The sequence below is a fragment of the Eutrigla gurnardus genome (genome assembly GCF_963514095.1).
Source record: "Eutrigla gurnardus genome assembly, chromosome: 12".
Lineage (NCBI taxonomy): Eukaryota > Metazoa > Chordata > Actinopteri > Perciformes > Triglidae > Eutrigla > Eutrigla gurnardus.
In genome coordinates, this window is record NC_139926.1 from 26,702,513 (window position 1) to 26,720,682 (window position 18,170).

At 44.7% G+C, this 18,170-nt stretch overlaps 3 protein-coding genes across 5 annotated transcripts in view; all 3 read left to right on the forward strand.

Moving 5' to 3' along the window:
- The window catches only part of LOC311022117 (collagen alpha-3(VI) chain-like), a gene marked incomplete at both ends in the record, with an annotated part of 35,143 nt that extends 24,343 nt beyond the window's left edge, over positions 1-10,800 (forward strand). Inside the window, 6 exons of the mRNA XM_084023148.1 lie at positions 2,495-3,094; positions 3,348-3,871; positions 5,046-5,619; positions 6,704-7,297; positions 10,063-10,649; positions 10,741-10,800. Coding sequence (XP_083879274.1) covers positions 2,495-3,094; positions 3,348-3,871; positions 5,046-5,619; positions 6,704-7,297; positions 10,063-10,649; positions 10,741-10,800 — 2,939 coding nt within the window. The remainder of the gene's footprint in view (positions 1-2,494; positions 3,095-3,347; positions 3,872-5,045; positions 5,620-6,703; positions 7,298-10,062; positions 10,650-10,740) is intronic.
- LOC311022285 (collagen alpha-3(VI) chain-like) overlaps positions 1-18,170 on the forward strand; it is a 152,913-nt gene that overhangs the window by 89,445 nt on the left and 45,298 nt on the right. The window lies entirely within an intron of this gene.
- LOC311022118 (collagen alpha-3(VI) chain-like) lies at positions 10,915-17,412 on the forward strand (the record flags this gene model as incomplete). The annotated part of the gene is made up of 4 exons (XM_084023149.1): positions 10,915-11,487; positions 11,741-12,334; positions 15,100-15,623; positions 16,798-17,412. The coding sequence occupies exons 1-4, from the start codon at positions 10,965-10,967 to the stop codon at positions 17,410-17,412; spliced, it is 2,256 nt and encodes a 751-aa protein (XP_083879275.1). The 5' UTR covers positions 10,915-10,964.

An 18,170-nucleotide genomic window follows, 5' to 3' on the forward strand; every position in this document is an offset into this window, starting at 1 on the left:
TAAGGATATTGTATTCCTGTTGGATGGTTCTGATGGCACAAGGAATGGCTTCCCTGCCATGCGTGATTTTGTCGCGAAAGTCGTGGAGAAACTCAATGTGGGCGAAAACAAAGACCGTGTCTCTGTAGTCCAGTACAGCAAAGAGGCTGACGCCCATTTCTATTTGAAAACATATACCTCAAGAGAGGATATTTTGGAGTCGGTCAGAAGGCTGACACACAGAGGAGGCAGTCCTCTCAACACCGGGGCTGCCCTCCAATACGTCAGAGAAAACATCCTAACGAGCTCCTCTGGGAGTCGGCATCTGCAAGGTGTTCCACAGTTGGTGATCCTGCTAAATGGTGGAAAGTCTTTTGACAATGTTGTTACCCCTGCCACTGTTCTCAAACAACAGGGCGTCTTTATGATTGGCATTGGGACAAGGAACTCTGACAGTGGAGAGCTGCAACAAATATCAAATGACCCGAATTCCGCTCTATTGGTGTCTGAGTTCACTGACCTTCCCACTGTCCAAAAACAGCTCTCCTCTCTAATGACCACAGCATTAGTGAAGGCCACGCCCATGACACCTACAGTAACTGGTAAGAAAGTGACAGATTATTACCTTTTCAAGATCATGTTAGGATGCAATTTGAACTGTTTTAATTTGTTTTTCACCAGATTCAGGTCAGCCAGTAGCACTTTGCCAAAGCTGTTATACCAGCATTAATAGAGTTAGTGTTTTAAAACGTGGTGTTAGCCTTCATCAAGAGAGTTCTGCGCAGAAACAAGTTTGACACATGTACCTAAATATATCTCAAATTCTGTTTCCTAGTGGAGAGGCAGCCAAAAGGAAGGGATGTTGTGTTCTTGTTGGATGGATCTGAAGGTACGAGAAGGGGATTCTCAGATATGCGAGACTTTGTCCAAAGAGTAGTAGAGAACCTCAGTGTGGATGACAAGAAAGACCGTGTCTCAGTGGTTCAGTACAGCAGTGATCCAATTGTCCAGTTCTATCTGAACACATACAAAACAAAAGGCGAGATTCTTGACACTGTCAGAGGTTTGAGGCCCATAGGTGGAAGACCTCTCAAAACTGGAGCAGCTCTCCAATACTTGAAGGACAATGTCTTCACAGCTTCTGCCGGAAGTAGACGCCTGGAAGGAGTTCCACAACTCCTAATATGGCTAAGTGGTGGACCATCCTCTGACAGTGTTGATGCACCAGCCTCCGCTCTCAAACAGCTGGGTGTCTTGACCTTTGGAATTGGAACCAGGAGCTCTGATAGCAGAGAACTGGAGAAGATATCCCATGATGCCAATTCGGTTCTCTCTGTGTCTGAATTCACTGACCTTCCCCGTATCCAACAGCAACTTCAGTCATCATTGGAGGCTGTGGTTGTTGATGTCACAACAGAATCACCAACTGTACTTGGTATGTTGACAAGCACACGCTCCTACTGGCCTAGAAGGCCACCTAGCGTATTTTACCTACGCTGAGGGAAATGAATCAAGTTTAGCCCCATGTGTGCATTTAAATACTGACTGGTTTGTGCTTTCCTATAGCTTAATATTCAAGAAGGAAGTGCTAGCTGCTTTTAATAAAAATAGTCCACCACTTATTAGTCTATTACAAAGGTGTACCTTTTGCAAAAGTTTCAATCTTTTATCTTCCTGTCTTTTCTCAGTTGACACTACAAATAAGGATATTGTATTCCTGTTGGATGGTTCTGATGGCACAAGGAATGGCTTCCCTGCCATGCGTGATTTTGTCGCGAAAGTCGTGGAGAAACTCAATGTGGGCGAAAACAAAGACCGTGTCTCTGTAGTCCAGTACAGCAAAGAGGCTGACGCTCATTTCTATTTGAAAACATATACCTCAAGAGAGGATATTTTGGAGTCGGTCAGAAGGCTGACACACAGAGGAGGCAGTCCTCTCAACACCGGGGCTGCCCTCCAATACGTCAGAGAAAACATCCTAACGAGCTCCTCTGGGAGTCGGCATCTGCAAGGTGTTCCACAGTTGGTGATCCTGCTAAATGGTGGAAAGTCTTTTGACAATGTTGGTACCCCTGCAACTGTTCTCAAACAACAGGGCATCTTTGTGATTGGCATTGGGACAAGGAACTCTGACAGTGGAGAGCTGCAACAAATATCAAATGACCCGAATTCCGCTCTATTTGTGTCTGAGTTCACTGACCTTCCCACTGTCCAAAAACAGCTCTCCTCTCTAATGACCACAGCATTAGTGAGGGCCACGCCCATGACACCTACAGTAACTGGTAAGAAAGTGACAGATTATTACCTTTTCAAGATCATGTTAGGATGCAATTTGAACTGTTTTAATTTGTTTTTCACCAGATTCAGGTCAGCCAGTAGCACTTTGCCAAAGCTGTTATACCAGCATTAATAGAGTTAGTGTTTTAAAACGTGGTGTTAGCCTTCATCAAGAGAGTTCTGCGCAGAAACAAGTTTGACACATGTACCTAAATATATCTCAAATTCTGTTTCCTAGTGGAGAGGCAGCCAAAAGGAAGGGATGTTGTGTTCTTGTTGGATGGATCTGAAGGTACGAGAAGGGGATTCTCAGATATGCGAGACTTTGTCCAAAGAGTAGTAGAGAACCTCAGTGTGGATGACAAGAAAGACCGTGTCTCAGTGGTTCAGTACAGCAGTGATCCAACTGTCCAGTTCTATCTGAACACATACAAAACAAAAGGCGAGATTCTTGACACTGTCAGAGGTTTGAGGCCCATAGGTGGAAGACCTCTCAAAACTGGAGCAGCTCTCCAATACTTGAAGGACAATGTCTTCACAGCTTCTGCCGGAAGTAGACGCCTGGAAGGAGTTCCACAACTCCTAATATGGCTAAGTGGTGGACCATCCTCTGACAGTGTTGATGCACCAGCCTCCGCTCTCAAACAAATGGGTGTCTTGACCTTTGGAATTGGAACCAGGAGCTCTGATAGCAGGGAACTGGAGAAGATATCCCATGATGCCAATTCGGTTCTCTCTGTGTCTGAATTCACTGACCTTCCCCGTATCCAACAGCAACTTCAGTCATCATTGGAGGCTGTGGTTGTTGATGTCACAACAGAATCACCAACTGTACTTGGTATGTTGACAAGCACACGCTCCTACTGGCCTAGAAGGCCACCTAGCGTATTTTACCTACGCTGAGGGAAATGAATCAAGTTTAGCCCCATGTGTGCATTTAAATACTGATTGGTTTGTGCTTTCCTATAGTTTAATATTCAAGAAGGAAGTGCTAGCTGCTTTTAATAAAAATAGTCCACCACTTATTAGTCTATTACAAAGGTGTACCTTTTGCAAAAGTTTCAATCTTTTATCTTCCTGTCTTTTCTCAGTTGACACTACAAATAAGGATATTGTATTCCTGTTGGATGGTTCTGATGGCACAAGGAATGGCTTCCCTGCCATGCGCGATTTTGTCGCGAAAGTCGTGGAGAAACTCAATGTGGGCGAAAACAAAGACCGTGTCTCTGTAGTCCAGTACAGCAAAGAGGCTGATGCCCATTTCTATTTGAAAACATATACCTCAAGAGAGGATATTTTGGAGTCGGTCAGAAGGCTGACACACAGAGGAGGCAGTCCTCTCAACACCGGGGCTGCCCTCCAATACGTCAGAGAAAACATCCTAACGAGCTCCTCTGGGAGTCGGCATCTGCAAGGTGTTCCACAGTTGGTGATCCTGCTAAATGGTGGAAAGTCTTTTGACAATGTTGGTACCCCTGCCACTGTTCTCAAACAACAGGGCGTCTTTGTGATTGGCATTGGGACAAGGAACTCTGACAGTGGAGAGCTGCAGAAAATATCATATGACCCTAATTCCGCTCTATTGGTGTCTGAGTTCACTGACCTTCCCACTGTCCAAAAACAGCTCTCCTCTCTAATGACCACAGCATTAGTGAGGGCCACGCCCATGACACCTACAGTAACTGGTAAGAAAGTGACAGATTTTCACCTTTTAAGATCATGTTAGGATGCAAATTGAGCTGTATTAATGTGGATTTCATTATGTTCAGGTCAGCCAGTGCCACTTTGCCAAAGCTGTTATACCAGCCTTAATAGAGTTTTTGTTGTAAAACTTGTTAGCCTTCATCATGAGAGTTCTGCACAGAAACAAGTTTGACACATGTACCTAAATATGTCTCAAATTCTATGTTTCCTAGTGGAGAGGCAGCCAAAAAGAAGGGATGTTGTGTTCTTGTTGGATGGATCTGAAGGTACAAGAAGGAGATTCTCAGAAATGCAAAACTTTGTCCAAAAAGTAGTAGAGAACCTCAGTGTGGATGACAAGAAAGACCGTGTCTCAGTGGTTCAGTACAGCAGTGATCCAACTGTCCAGTTCTATCTGAACACATACAAAACAAAAGGCGAGATCCTTGACACTGTCAGAGGTTTGAGGCCCATAGGTGGAAGACCTCTCAAAACTGGAGCAGCTCTCCAATACTTGAAGGACAATGTCTTCACAGCTTCTGCCGGAAGTAGACGCCTGGAAGGAGTTCCACAACTCCTAATATGGCTAAGTGGTGGACCATCCTCTGACAGTGTTGATGCACCAGCCTCCGCTCTCAAACAGCTGGGTGTCTTGACCTTTGGAATTGGAACCAGGAGCTCTGATAGCAGAGAACTGGAGAAGATATCCCATGATGCCAATTCGGTTCTCTCTGTGTCTGAATTCACTGACCTTCCCCGTATCCAACAGCAACTTCAGTCATCATTGGAGGCTGTGGTTGTTGATGTCACAACAGAATCACCAACTGTACTTGGTATGTTGACAAGCACACGCTCCTACTGGCCTAGAAGGCCACCTAGCGTATTTTACCTACGCTGAGGGAAATGAATCAAGTTTAGCCCCATGTGTGCATTTAAATACTGACTGGTTTGTGCTTTCCTATAGCTTAATATTCAAGAAGGAAGTGCTAGCTGCTTTTAATAAAAATAGTCCACCACTTATTAGTCTATTACAAAGGTGTACCTTTTGCAAAAGTTTCAATCTTTTATCTTCCTGTCTTTTCTCAGTTGACACTACAAATAAGGATATTGTATTCCTGTTGGATGGTTCTGATGGCACAAGGAATGGCTTCCCTGCCATGCGTGATTTTGTTGCGAAAGTCGTGGAGAAACTCAATGTGGGCGAAAACAAAGACCGTGTCTCTGTAGTCCAGTACAGCAAAGAGGCTGACGCCCATTTCTATTTGAAAACATATACCTCAAGAGAGGATATTTTGGAGTCGGTCAGAAGGCTGACACACAGAGGAGGCAGTCCTCTCAACACCGGGGCTGCCCTCCAATACGTCAGAGAAAACATCCTAACGAGCTCCTCTGGGAGTCGGTATCTGCAAGGTGTTCCACAGTTGGTGATCCTGCTAAATGGTGGAAAGTCTTTTGACAATGTTGGTACCCCTGCCACTGTTCTCAAACAACAGGGCGTCTTTGTGATTGGCATTGGGACAAGGAACTCTGACAGTGGAGAGCTGCAGAAAATATCATATGACCCTAATTCCGCTCTATTGGTGTCTGAGTTCACTGACCTTCCCACTGTCCAAAAACAGCTCTCCTCTCTAATGACCACAGCATTAGTGAGGGCCACGCCCATGACACCTACAGTAACTGGTAAGAAAGTGACAGATTTTCACCTTTTAAGATCATGTTAGGATGCAAATTGAGCTGTATTAATGTGGATTTCATTATGTTCAGGTCAGCCAGTGCCACTTTGCCAAAGCTGTTATACCAGCCTTAATAGAGTTTTTGTTGTAAAACTTGTTAGCCTTCATCATGAGAGTTCTGCACAGAAACAAGTTTGACACATGTACCTAAATATGTCTCAAATTCTATGTTTCCTAGTGGAGAGGCAGCCAAAAAGAAGGGATGTTGTGTTCTTGTTGGATGGATCTGAAGGTACAAGAAGGAGATTCTCAGAAATGCAAAACTTTGTCCAAAAAGTAGTAGAGAACCTCAGTGTGGATGACAAGAAAGACCGTGTCTCAGTGGTTCAGTACAGCAGTGATCCAACTGTCCAGTTCTATCTGAACACATACAAAACAAAAGGCGAGATCCTTGACACTGTCAGAGGTTTGAGGCCCATAGGTGGAAGACCTCTCAAAACTGGAGCAGCTCTCCAATACTTGAAGGACAATGTCTTCACAGCTTCTGCCGGAAGTAGACGCCTGGAAGGAGTTCCACAACTCCTAATATGGCTAAGTGGTGGACCATCCTCTGACAGTGTTGATGCACCAGCCTCCGCTCTCAAACAGCTGGGTGTCTTGACCTTTGGAATTGGAACCAGGAGCTCTGATAGCAGAGAACTGGAGAAGATATCCCATGATGCCAATTCGGTTCTCTCTGTGTCTGAATTCACTGACCTTCCCCGTATCCAACAGCAACTTCAGTCATCATTGGAGGCTGTGGTTGTTGATGTCACAACAGAATCACCAACTGTACTTGGTATGTTGACAAGCACACGCTCCTACTGGCCTAGAAGGCCACCTAGCGTATTTTACCTACGCTGAGGGAAATGAATCAAGTTTAGCCCCATGTGTGCATTTAAATACTGACTGGTTTGTGCTTTCCTATAGCTTAATATTCAAGAAGGAAGTGCTAGCTGCTTTTAATAAAAATAGTCCACCACTTATTAGTCTATTACAAAGGTGTACCTTTTGCAAAAGTTTCAATCTTTTATCTTCCTGTCTTTTCTCAGTTGACACTACAAATAAGGATATTGTATTCCTGTTGGATGGTTCTGATGGCACAAGGAATGGCTTCCCTGCCATGCGTGATTTTGTCGCGAAAGTCGTGGAGAAACTCAATGTGGGCGAAAACAAAGACCGTGTCTCTGTAGTCCAGTACAGCAAAGAGGCTGACGCCCATTTCTATTTGAAAACATATACCTCAAGAGAGGATATTTTGGAGTCGGTCAGAAGGCTGACACACAGAGGAGGCAGTCCTCTCAACACCGGGGCTGCCCTCCAATACGTCAGAGAAAACATCCTAACGAGCTCCTCTGGGAGTCGGCATCTGCAAGGTGTTCCACAGTTGGTGATCCTGCTAAATGGTGGAAAGTCTTTTGACAATGTTGGTACCCCTGCCACTGTTCTCAAACAACAGGGCGTCTTTGTGATTGGCATTGGGACAAGGAACTCTGACAGTGGAGAGCTGCAGAAAATATCATATGACCCTAATTCCGCTCTATTGGTGTCTGAGTTCACTGACCTTCCCACTGTCCAAAAACAGCTCTCCTCTCTAATGACCACAGCATTAGTGAGGGCCACGCCCATGACACCTACAGTAACTGGTAAGAAAGTGACAGATTTTAACCTTTCAAGATCATGTTAGGATGCAATTTGAACTGTTTTAATTTGTTTTTCACCAGATTCAGGTCAGCCAGTAGCACTTTGCCAAAGCTGTTATACCAGCATTAATAGAGTTAGTGTTTTAAAACGTGGTGTTAGCCTTCATCAAGAGAGTTCTGCGCAGAAACAAGTTTGACACATGTACCTAAATATATCTCAAATTCTGTTTCCTAGTGGAGAGGCAGCCAAAAGGAAGGGATGTTGTGTTCTTGTTGGATGGATCTGAAGGTACGAGAAGGGGATTCTCAGATATGCGAGACTTTGTCCAAAGAGTAGTAGAGAAACTCAGTGTGGATGACAAGAAAGACCGTGTCTCAGTGGTTCAGTACAGCAGTGATCCAACTGTCCAGTTCTATCTGAACACATACAAAACAAAAGGCGAGATTCTTGACACTGTCAGAGGTTTGAGGCCCATAGGTGGAAGACCTCTCAAAACTGGAGCAGCTCTCCAATACTTGAAGGACAATGTCTTCACAGCTTCTGCCGGAAGTAGACGCCTGGAAGGAGTTCCACAACTCCTAATATGGCTAAGTGGTGGACCATCCTCTGACAGTGTTGATGCACCAGCCTCCGCTCTCAAACAGCTGGGTGTCTTGACCTTTGGAATTGGAACCAGGAGCTCTGATAGCAGGGAACTGGAGAAGATATCCCATGATGCCAATTCGGTTCTCTCTGTGTCTGAATTCACTGACCTTCCCCGTATCCAACAGCAACTTCAGTCATCATTGGAGGCTGTGGTTGTTGATGTCACAACAGAATCACCAACTGTACTTGGTATGTTGACAAGCACACGCTCCTACTGGCCTAGAAGGCCACCTAGCGTATTTTACCTACGCTGAGGGAAATGAATCAAGTTTAGCCCAATGTGTGCATTTAAATACTGACTGGTTTGTGCTTTCCTATAGCTTAATATTCAAGAAGGAAGTGCTAGCTGCTTTTAATAAAAATAGTCCACCACTTATTAGTCTATTACAAAGGTGTACCTTTTGCAAAAGTTTCAATCTTTTATCTTCCTGTCTTTTCTCAGTTGACACTACAAATAAGGATATTGTATTCCTGTTGGATGGTTCTGATGGCACAAGGAATGGCTTCCCTGCCATGCGTGATTTTGTCGCGAAAGTCGTGGAGAAACTCAATGTGGGCGAAAACAAAGACCGTGTCTCTGTAGTCCAGTACAGCAAAGAGGCTGACGCCCATTTCTATTTGAAAACATATACCTCAAGAGAGGATATTTTGGAGTCGGTCAGAAGGCTGACACACAGAGGAGGCAGTCCTCTCAACACCGGGGCTGCCCTCCAATACGTCAGAGAAAACATCCTAACGAGCTCCTCTGGGAGTCGGCATCTGCAAGGTGTTCCACAGTTGGTGATCCTGCTAAATGGTGGAAAGTCTTTTGACAATGTTGGTACCCCTGCAACTGTTCTCAAACAACAGGGCGTCTTTGTGATTGGCATTGGGACAAGGAACTCTGACAGTGGAGAGCTGCAACAAATATCAAATGACCCGAATTCCGCTCTATTTGTGTCTGAGTTCACTGACCTTCCCACTGTCCAAAAACAGCTCTCCTCTCTAATGACCACAGCATTAGTGAGGGCCACGCCCATGACACCTACAGTAACTGGTAAGAAAGTGACAGATTATTACCTTTTCAAGATCATGTTAGGATGCAATTTGAACTGTTTTAATTTGTTTTTCACCAGATTCAGGTCAGCCAGTAGCACTTTGCCAAAGCTGTTATACCAGCATTAATAGAGTTAGTGTTTTAAAACGTGGTGTTAGCCTTCATCAAGAGAGTTCTGCGCAGAAACAAGTTTGACACATGTACCTAAATATATCTCAAATTCTGTTTCCTAGTGGAGAGGCAGCCAAAAGGAAGGGATGTTGTGTTCTTGTTGGATGGATCTGAAGGTACGAGAAGGGGATTCTCAGATATGCGAGACTTTGTCCAAAGAGTAGTAGAGAACCTCAGTGTGGATGACAAGAAAGACCGTGTCTCAGTGGTTCAGTACAGCAGTGATCCAACTGTCCAGTTCTATCTGAACACATACAAAACAAAAGGCGAGATTCTTGACACTGTCAGAGGTTTGAGGCCCATAGGTGGAAGACCTCTCAAAACTGGAGCAGCTCTCCAATACTTGAAGGACAATGTCTTCACAGCTTCTGCCGGAAGTAGACGCCTGGAAGGAGTTCCACAACTCCTAATATGGCTAAGTGGTGGACCATCCTCTGACAGTGTTGATGCACCAGCCTCCGCTCTCAAACAGCTGGGTGTCTTGACCTTTGGAATTGGAACCAGGAGCTCTGATAGCAGGGAACTGGAGAAGATATCCCATGATGCCAATTCGGTTCTCTCTGTGTCTGAATTCACTGACCTTCCCCGTATCCAACAGCAACTTCAGTCATCATTGGAGGCTGTGGTTGTTGATGTCACAACAGAATCACCAACTGTACTTGGTATGTTGACAAGCACACGCTCCTACTGGCCTAGAAGGCCACCTAGCGTATTTTACCTACGCTGAGGGAAATGAATCAAGTTTAGCCCCATGTGTGCATTTAAATACTGATTGGTTTGTGCTTTCCTATAGTTTAATATTCAAGAAGGAAGTGCTAGCTGCTTTTAATAAAAATAGTCCACCACTTATTAGTCTATTACAAAGGTGTACCTTTTGCAAAAGTTTCAATCTTTTATCTTCCTGTCTTTTCTCAGTTGACACTACAAATAAGGATATTGTATTCCTGTTGGATGGTTCTGATGGCACAAGGAATGGCTTCCCTGCCATGCGTGATTTTGTCGCGAAAGTCGTGGAGAAACTCAATGTGGGCGAAAACAAAGACCGTGTCTCTGTAGTCCAGTACAGCAAAGAGGCTGATGCCCATTTCTATTTGAAAACATATACCTCAAGAGAGGATATTTTGGAGTCGGTCAGAAGGCTGACACACAGAGGAGGCAGTCCTCTCAACACCGGGGCTGCCCTCCAATACGTCAGAGAAAACATCCTAACGAGCTCCTCTGGGAGTCGGCATCTGCAAGGTGTTCCACAGTTGGTGATCCTGCTAAATGGTGGAAAGTCTTTTGACAATGTTGGTACCCCTGCCACTGTTCTCAAACAACAGGGCGTCTTTGTGATTGGCATTGGGACAAGGAACTCTGACAGTGGAGAGCTGCAGAAAATATCATATGACCCTAATTCCGCTCTATTGGTGTCTGAGTTCACTGACCTTCCCACTGTCCAAAAACAGCTCTCCTCTCTAATGACCACAGCATTAGTGAGGGCCACGCCCATGACACCTACAGTAACTGGTAAGAAAGTGACAGATTTTCACCTTTTAAGATCATGTTAGGATGCAAATTGAGCTGTATTAATGTGGATTTCATTATGTTCAGGTCAGCCAGTGCCACTTTGCCAAAGCTGTTATACCAGCCTTAATAGAGTTTTTGTTGTAAAACTTGTTAGCCTTCATCATGAGAGTTCTGCACAGAAACAAGTTTGACACATGTACCTAAATATGTCTCAAATTCTATGTTTCCTAGTGGAGAGGCAGCCAAAAAGAAGGGATGTTGTGTTCTTGTTGGATGGATCTGAAGGTACAAGAAGGAGATTCTCAGAAATGCAAAACTTTGTCCAAAAAGTAGTAGAGAACCTCAGTGTGGATGACAAGAAAGACCGTGTCTCAGTGGTTCAGTACAGCAGTGATCCAACTGTCCAGTTCTATCTGAACACATACAAAACAAAAGGCGAGATCCTTGACACTGTCAGAGGTTTGAGGCCCATAGGTGGAAGACCTCTCAAAACTGGAGCAGCTCTCCAATACTTGAAGGACAATGTCTTCACAGCTTCTGCCGGAAGTAGACGCCTGGAAGGAGTTCCACAACTCCTAATATGGCTAAGTGGTGGACCATCCTCTGACAGTGTTGATGCACCAGCCTCCGCTCTCAAACAGCTGGGTGTCTTGACCTTTGGAATTGGAACCAGGAGCTCTGATAGCAGAGAACTGGAGAAGATATCCCATGATGCCAATTCGGTTCTCTCTGTGTCTGAATTCACTGACCTTCCCCGTATCCAACAGCAACTTCAGTCATCATTGGAGGCTGTGGTTGTTGATGTCACAACAGAATCACCAACTGTACTTGGTATGTTGACAAGCACACGCTCCTACTGGCCTAGAAGGCCACCTAGCGTATTTTACCTACGCTGAGGGAAATGAATCAAGTTTAGCCCCATGTGTGCATTTAAATACTGACTGGTTTGTGCTTTCCTATAGCTTAATATTCAAGAAGGAAGTGCTAGCTGCTTTTAATAAAAATAGTCCACCACTTATTAGTCTATTACAAAGGTGTACCTTTTGCAAAAGTTTCAATCTTTTATCTTCCTGTCTTTTCTCAGTTGACACTACAAATAAGGATATTGTATTCCTGTTGGATGGTTCTGATGGCACAAGGAATGGCTTCCCTGCCATGCGTGATTTTGTCGCGAAAGTCGTGGAGAAACTCAATGTGGGCGAAAACAAAGACCGTGTCTCTGTAGTCCAGTACAGCAAAGAGGCTGACGCCCATTTCTATTTGAAAACATATACCTCAAGAGAGGATATTTTGGAGTCGGTCAGAAGGCTGACACACAGAGGAGGCAGTCCTCTCAACACCGGGGCTGCCCTCCAATACGTCAGAGAAAACATCCTAACGAGCTCCTCTGGGAGTCGGCATCTGCAAGGTGTTCCACAGTTGGTGATCCTGCTAAATGGTGGAAAGTCTTTTGACAATGTTGGTACCCCTGCCACTGTTCTCAAACAACAGGGCGTCTTTGTGATTGGCATTGGGACAAGGAACTCTGACAGTGGAGAGCTGCAGAAAATATCATATGACCCTAATTCCGCTCTATTGGTGTCTGAGTTCACTGACCTTCCCACTGTCCAAAAACAGCTCTCCTCTCTAATGACCACAGCATTAGTGAGGGCCACGCCCATGACACCTACAGTAACTGGTAAGAAAGTGACAGATTTTAACCTTTCAAGATCATGTTAGGATGCAATTTGAACTGTTTTAATTTGTTTTTCACCAGATTCAGGTCAGCCAGTAGCACTTTGCCAAAGCTGTTATACCAGCATTAATAGAGTTAGTGTTTTAAAACGTGGTGTTAGCCTTCATCAAGAGAGTTCTGCGCAGAAACAAGTTTGACACATGTACCTAAATATATCTCAAATTCTGTTTCCTAGTGGAGAGGCAGCCAAAAGGAAGGGATGTTGTGTTCTTGTTGGATGGATCTGAAGGTACGAGAAGGGGATTCTCAGATATGCGAGACTTTGTCCAAAGAGTAGTAGAGAAACTCAGTGTGGATGACAAGAAAGACCGTGTCTCAGTGGTTCAGTACAGCAGTGATCCAACTGTCCAGTTCTATCTGAACACATACAAAACAAAAGGCGAGATTCTTGACACTGTCAGAGGTTTGAGGCCCATAGGTGGAAGACCTCTCAAAACTGGAGCAGCTCTCCAATACTTGAAGGACAATGTCTTCACAGCTTCTGCCGGAAGTAGACGCCTGGAAGGAGTTCCACAACTCCTAATATGGCTAAGTGGTGGACCATCCTCTGACAGTGTTGATGCACCAGCCTCCGCTCTCAAACAGCTGGGTGTCTTGACCTTTGGAATTGGAACCAGGAGCTCTGATAGCAGGGAACTGGAGAAGATATCCCATGATGCCAATTCGGTTCTCTCTGTGTCTGAATTCACTGACCTTCCCCGTATCCAACAGCAACTTCAGTCATCATTGGAGGCTGTGGTTGTTGATGTCACAACAGAATCACCAACTGTACTTGGTATGTTGACAAGCACACGCTCCTACTGGCCTAGAAGGCCACCTAGCGTATTTTACCTACGCTGAGGGAAATGAATCAAGTTTAGCCCAATGTGTGCATTTAAATACTGACTGGTTTGTGCTTTCCTATAGCTTAATATTCAAGAAGGAAGTGCTAGCTGCTTTTAATAAAAATAGTCCACCACTTATTAGTCTATTACAAAGGTGTACCTTTTGCAAAAGTTTCAATCTTTTATCTTCCTGTCTTTTCTCAGTTGACACTACAAATAAGGATATTGTATTCCTGTTGGATGGTTCTGATGGCACAAGGAATGGCTTCCCTGCCATGCGTGATTTTGTCGCGAAAGTCGTGGAGAAACTCAATGTGGGCGAAAACAAAGACCGTGTCTCTGTAGTCCAGTACAGCAAAGAGGCTGACGCCCATTTCTATTTGAAAACATATACCTCAAGAGAGGATATTTTGGAGTCGGTCAGAAGGCTGACACACAGAGGAGGCAGTCCTCTCAACACCGGGGCTGCCCTCCAATACGTCAGAGAAAACATCCTAACGAGCTCCTCTGGGAGTCGGCATCTGCAAGGTGTTCCACAGTTGGTGATCCTGCTAAATGGTGGAAAGTCTTTTGACAATGTTGGTACCCCTGCAACTGTTCTCAAACAACAGGGCGTCTTTGTGATTGGCATTGGGACAAGGAACTCTGACAGTGGAGAGCTGCAACAAATATCAAATGACCCGAATTCCGCTCTATTTGTGTCTGAGTTCACTGACCTTCCCACTGTCCAAAAACAGCTCTCCTCTCTAATGACCACAGCATTAGTGAGGGCCACGCCCATGACACCTACAGTAACTGGTAAGAAAGTGACAGATTATTACCTTTTCAAGATCATGTTAGGATGCAATTTGAACTGTTTTAATTTGTTTTTCACCAGATTCAGGTCAGCCAGTAGCACTTTGCCAAAGCTGTTATACCAGCATTAATAGAGTTAGTGTTTTAAAACGTGGTGTTAGCCTTCATCAAGAGAGTTCTGCGCAGAAACAAGTTTGACACATGTACCTAAATATATCTCAAATTCTGTTTCCTAGTGGAGAGGCAGCCAAAAGGAAGGGATGTTGTGTTCTTGTTGGATGGATCTGAAGGTACGAGAAGGGGATTCTCAGATATGCGAGACTTTGTCCAAAGAGTAGTAGAGAACCTCAGTGTGGATGACAAGAAAGACCGTGTCTCAGTGGTTCAGTACAGCAGTGATCCAACTGTCCAGTTCTATCTGAACACATACAAAACAAAAGGCGAGATTCTTGACACTGTCAGAGGTTTGAGGCCCATAGGTGGAAGACCTCTCAAAACTGGAGCAGCTCTCCAATACTTGAAGGACAATGTCTTCACAGCTTCTGCCGGAAGTAGACGCCTGGAAGGAGTTCCACAACTCCTAATATGGCTAAGTGGTGGACCATCCTCTGACAGTGTTGATGCACCAGCCTCCGCTCTCAAACAAATGGGTGTCTTGACCTTTGGAATTGGAACCAGGAGCTCTGATAGCAGGGAACTGGAGAAGATATCCCATGATGCCAATTCGGTTCTCTCTGTGTCTGAATTCACTGACCTTCCCCGTATCCAACAGCAACTTCAGTCATCATTGGAGGCTGTGGTTGTTGATGTCACAACAGAATCACCAACTGTACTTGGTATGTTGACAAGCACACGCTCCTACTGGCCTAGAAGGCCACCTAGCGTATTTTACCTACGCTGAGGGAAATGAATCAAGTTTAGCCCCATGTGTGCATTTAAATACTGATTGGTTTGTGCTTTCCTATAGTTTAATATTCAAGAAGGAAGTGCTAGCTGCTTTTAATAAAAATAGTCCACCACTTATTAGTCTATTACAAAGGTGTACCTTTTGCAAAAGTTTCAATCTTTTATCTTCCTGTCTTTTCTCAGTTGACACTACAAATAAGGATATTGTATTCCTGTTGGATGGTTCTGATGGCACAAGGAATGGCTTCCCTGCCATGCGTGATTTTGTCGCGAAAGTCGTGGAGAAACTCAATGTGGGCGAAAACAAAGACCGTGTCTCTGTAGTCCAGTACAGCAAAGAGGCTGATGCCCATTTCTATTTGAAAACATATACCTCAAGAGAGGATATTTTGGAGTCGGTCAGAAGGCTGACACACAGAGGAGGCAGTCCTCTCAACACCGGGGCTGCCCTCCAATACGTCAGAGAAAACATCCTAACGAGCTCCTCTGGGAGTCGGCATCTGCAAGGTGTTCCACAGTTGGTGATCCTGCTAAATGGTGGAAAGTCTTTTGACAATGTTGGTACCCCTGCCACTGTTCTCAAACAACAGGGCGTCTTTGTGATTGGCATTGGGACAAGGAACTCTGACAGTGGAGAGCTGCAGAAAATATCATATGACCCTAATTCCGCTCTATTGGTGTCTGAGTTCACTGACCTTCCCACTGTCCAAAAACAGCTCTCCTCTCTAATGACCACAGCATTAGTGAGGGCCACGCCCATGACACCTACAGTAACTGGTAAGAAAGTGACAGATTTTCACCTTTTAAGATCATGTTAGGATGCAAATTGAGCTGTATTAATGTGGATTTCATTATGTTCAGGTCAGCCAGTGCCACTTTGCCAAAGCTGTTATACCAGCCTTAATAGAGTTTTTGTTGTAAAACTTGTTAGCCTTCATCATGAGAGTTCTGCACAGAAACAAGTTTGACACATGTACCTAAATATGTCTCAAATTCTATGTTTCCTAGTGGAGAGGCAGCCAAAAAGAAGGGATGTTGTGTTCTTGTTGGATGGATCTGAAGGTACAAGAAGGAGATTCTCAGAAATGCAAAACTTTGTCCAAAAAGTAGTAGAGAACCTCAGTGTGGATGACAAGAAAGACCGTGTCTCAGTGGTTCAGTACAGCAGTGATCCAACTGTCCAGTTCTATCTGAACACATACAAAACAAAAGGCGAGATCCTTGACACTGTCAGAGGTTTGAGGCCCATAGGTGGAAGACCTCTCAAAACTGGAGCAGCTCTCCAATACTTGAAGGACAATGTCTTCACAGCTTCTGCCGGAAGTAGACGCCTGGAAGGAGTTCCACAACTCCTAATATGGCTAAGTGGTGGACCATCCTCTGACAGTGTTGATTCACCAGCCTCCGCTCTCAAACAGCTGGGTGTCTTGACCTTTGGAATTGGAACCAGGAGCTCTGATAGCAGAGAACTGGAGAAGATATCCCATGATGCCAATTCGGTTCTCTCTGTGTCTGAATTCACTGACCTTCCCCGTATCCAACAGCAACTTCAGTCATCATTGGAGGCTGTGGTTGTTGATGTCACAACAGAATCACCAACTGTACTTGGTATGTTGACAAGCACACGCTCCTACTGGCCTAGAAGGCCACCTAGCGTATTTTACCTACGCTGAGGGAAATGAATCAAGTTTAGCCCCATGTGTGCATTTAAATACTGACTGGTTTGTGCTTTCCTATAGCTTAATATTCAAGAAGGAAGTGCTAGCTGCTTTTAATAAAAATAGTCCACCACTTATTAGTCTATTACAAAGGTGTACCTTTTGCAAAAGTTTCAATCTTTTATCTTCCTGTCTTTTCTCAGTTGACACTACAAATAAGGATATTGTATTCCTGTTGGATGGTTCTGATGGCACAAGGAATGGCTTCCCTGCCATGCGTGATTTTGTCGCGAAAGTCGTGGAGAAACTCAATGTGGGCGAAAACAAAGACCGTGTCTCTGTAGTCCAGTACAGCAAAGAGGCTGACGCCCATTTCTATTTGAAAACATATACCTCAAGAGAGGATATTTTGGAGTCGGTCAGAAGGCTGACACACAGAGGAGGCAGTCCTCTCAACACCGGGGCTGCCCTCCAATACGTCAGAGAAAACATCCTAACGAGCTCCTCTGGGAGTCGGCATCTGCAAGGTGTTCCACAGTTGGTGATCCTGCTAAATGGTGGAAAGTCTTTTGACAATGTTGGTACCCCTGCCACTGTTCTCAAACAACAGGGCGTCTTTGTGATTGGCATTGGGACAAGGAACTCTGACAGTGGAGAGCTGCAGAAAATATCATATGACCCTAATTCCGCTCTATTGGTGTCTGAGTTCACTGACCTTCCCACTGTCCAAAAACAGCTCTCCTCTCTAATGACCACAGCATTAGTGAGGGCCACGCCCATGACACCTACAGTAACTGGTAAGAAAGTGACAGATTTTAACCTTTCAAGATCATGTTAGGATGCAATTTGAACTGTTTTAATTTGTTTTTCACCAGATTCAGGTCAGCCAGTAGCACTTTGCCAAAGCTGTTATACCAGCATTAATAGAGTTAGTGTTTTAAAACGTGGTGTTAGCCTTCATCAAGAGAGTTCTGCGCAGAAACAAGTTTGACACATGTACCTAAATATATCTCAAATTCTGTTTCCTAGTGGAGAGGCAGCCAAAAGGAAGGGATGTTGTGTTCTTGTTGGATGGATCTGAAGGTACGAGAAGGGGATTCTCAGATATGCGAGACTTTGTCCAAAGAGTAGTAGAGAACCTCAGTGTGGATGACAAGAAAGACCGTGTCTCAGTGGTTCAGTACAGCAGTGATCCAACTGTCCAGTTCTATCTGAACACATACAAAACAAAAGGCGAGATTCTTGACACTGTCAGAGGTTTGAGGCCCATAGGTGGAAGACCTCTCAAAACTGGAGCAGCTCTCCAATACTTGAAGGACAATGTCTTCACAGCTTCTGCCGGAAGTAGACGCCTGGAAGGAGTTCCACAACTCCTAATATGGCTAAGTGGTGGACCATCCTCTGACAGTGTTGATGCACCAGCCTCCGCTCTCAAACAGCTGGGTGTCTTGACCTTTGGAATTGGAACCAGGAGCTCTGATAGCAGGGAACTGGAGAAGATATCCCATGATGCCAATTCGGTTCTCTCTGTGTCTGAATTCACTGACCTTCCCCGTATCCAACAGCAACTTCAGTCATCATTGGAGGCTGTGGTTG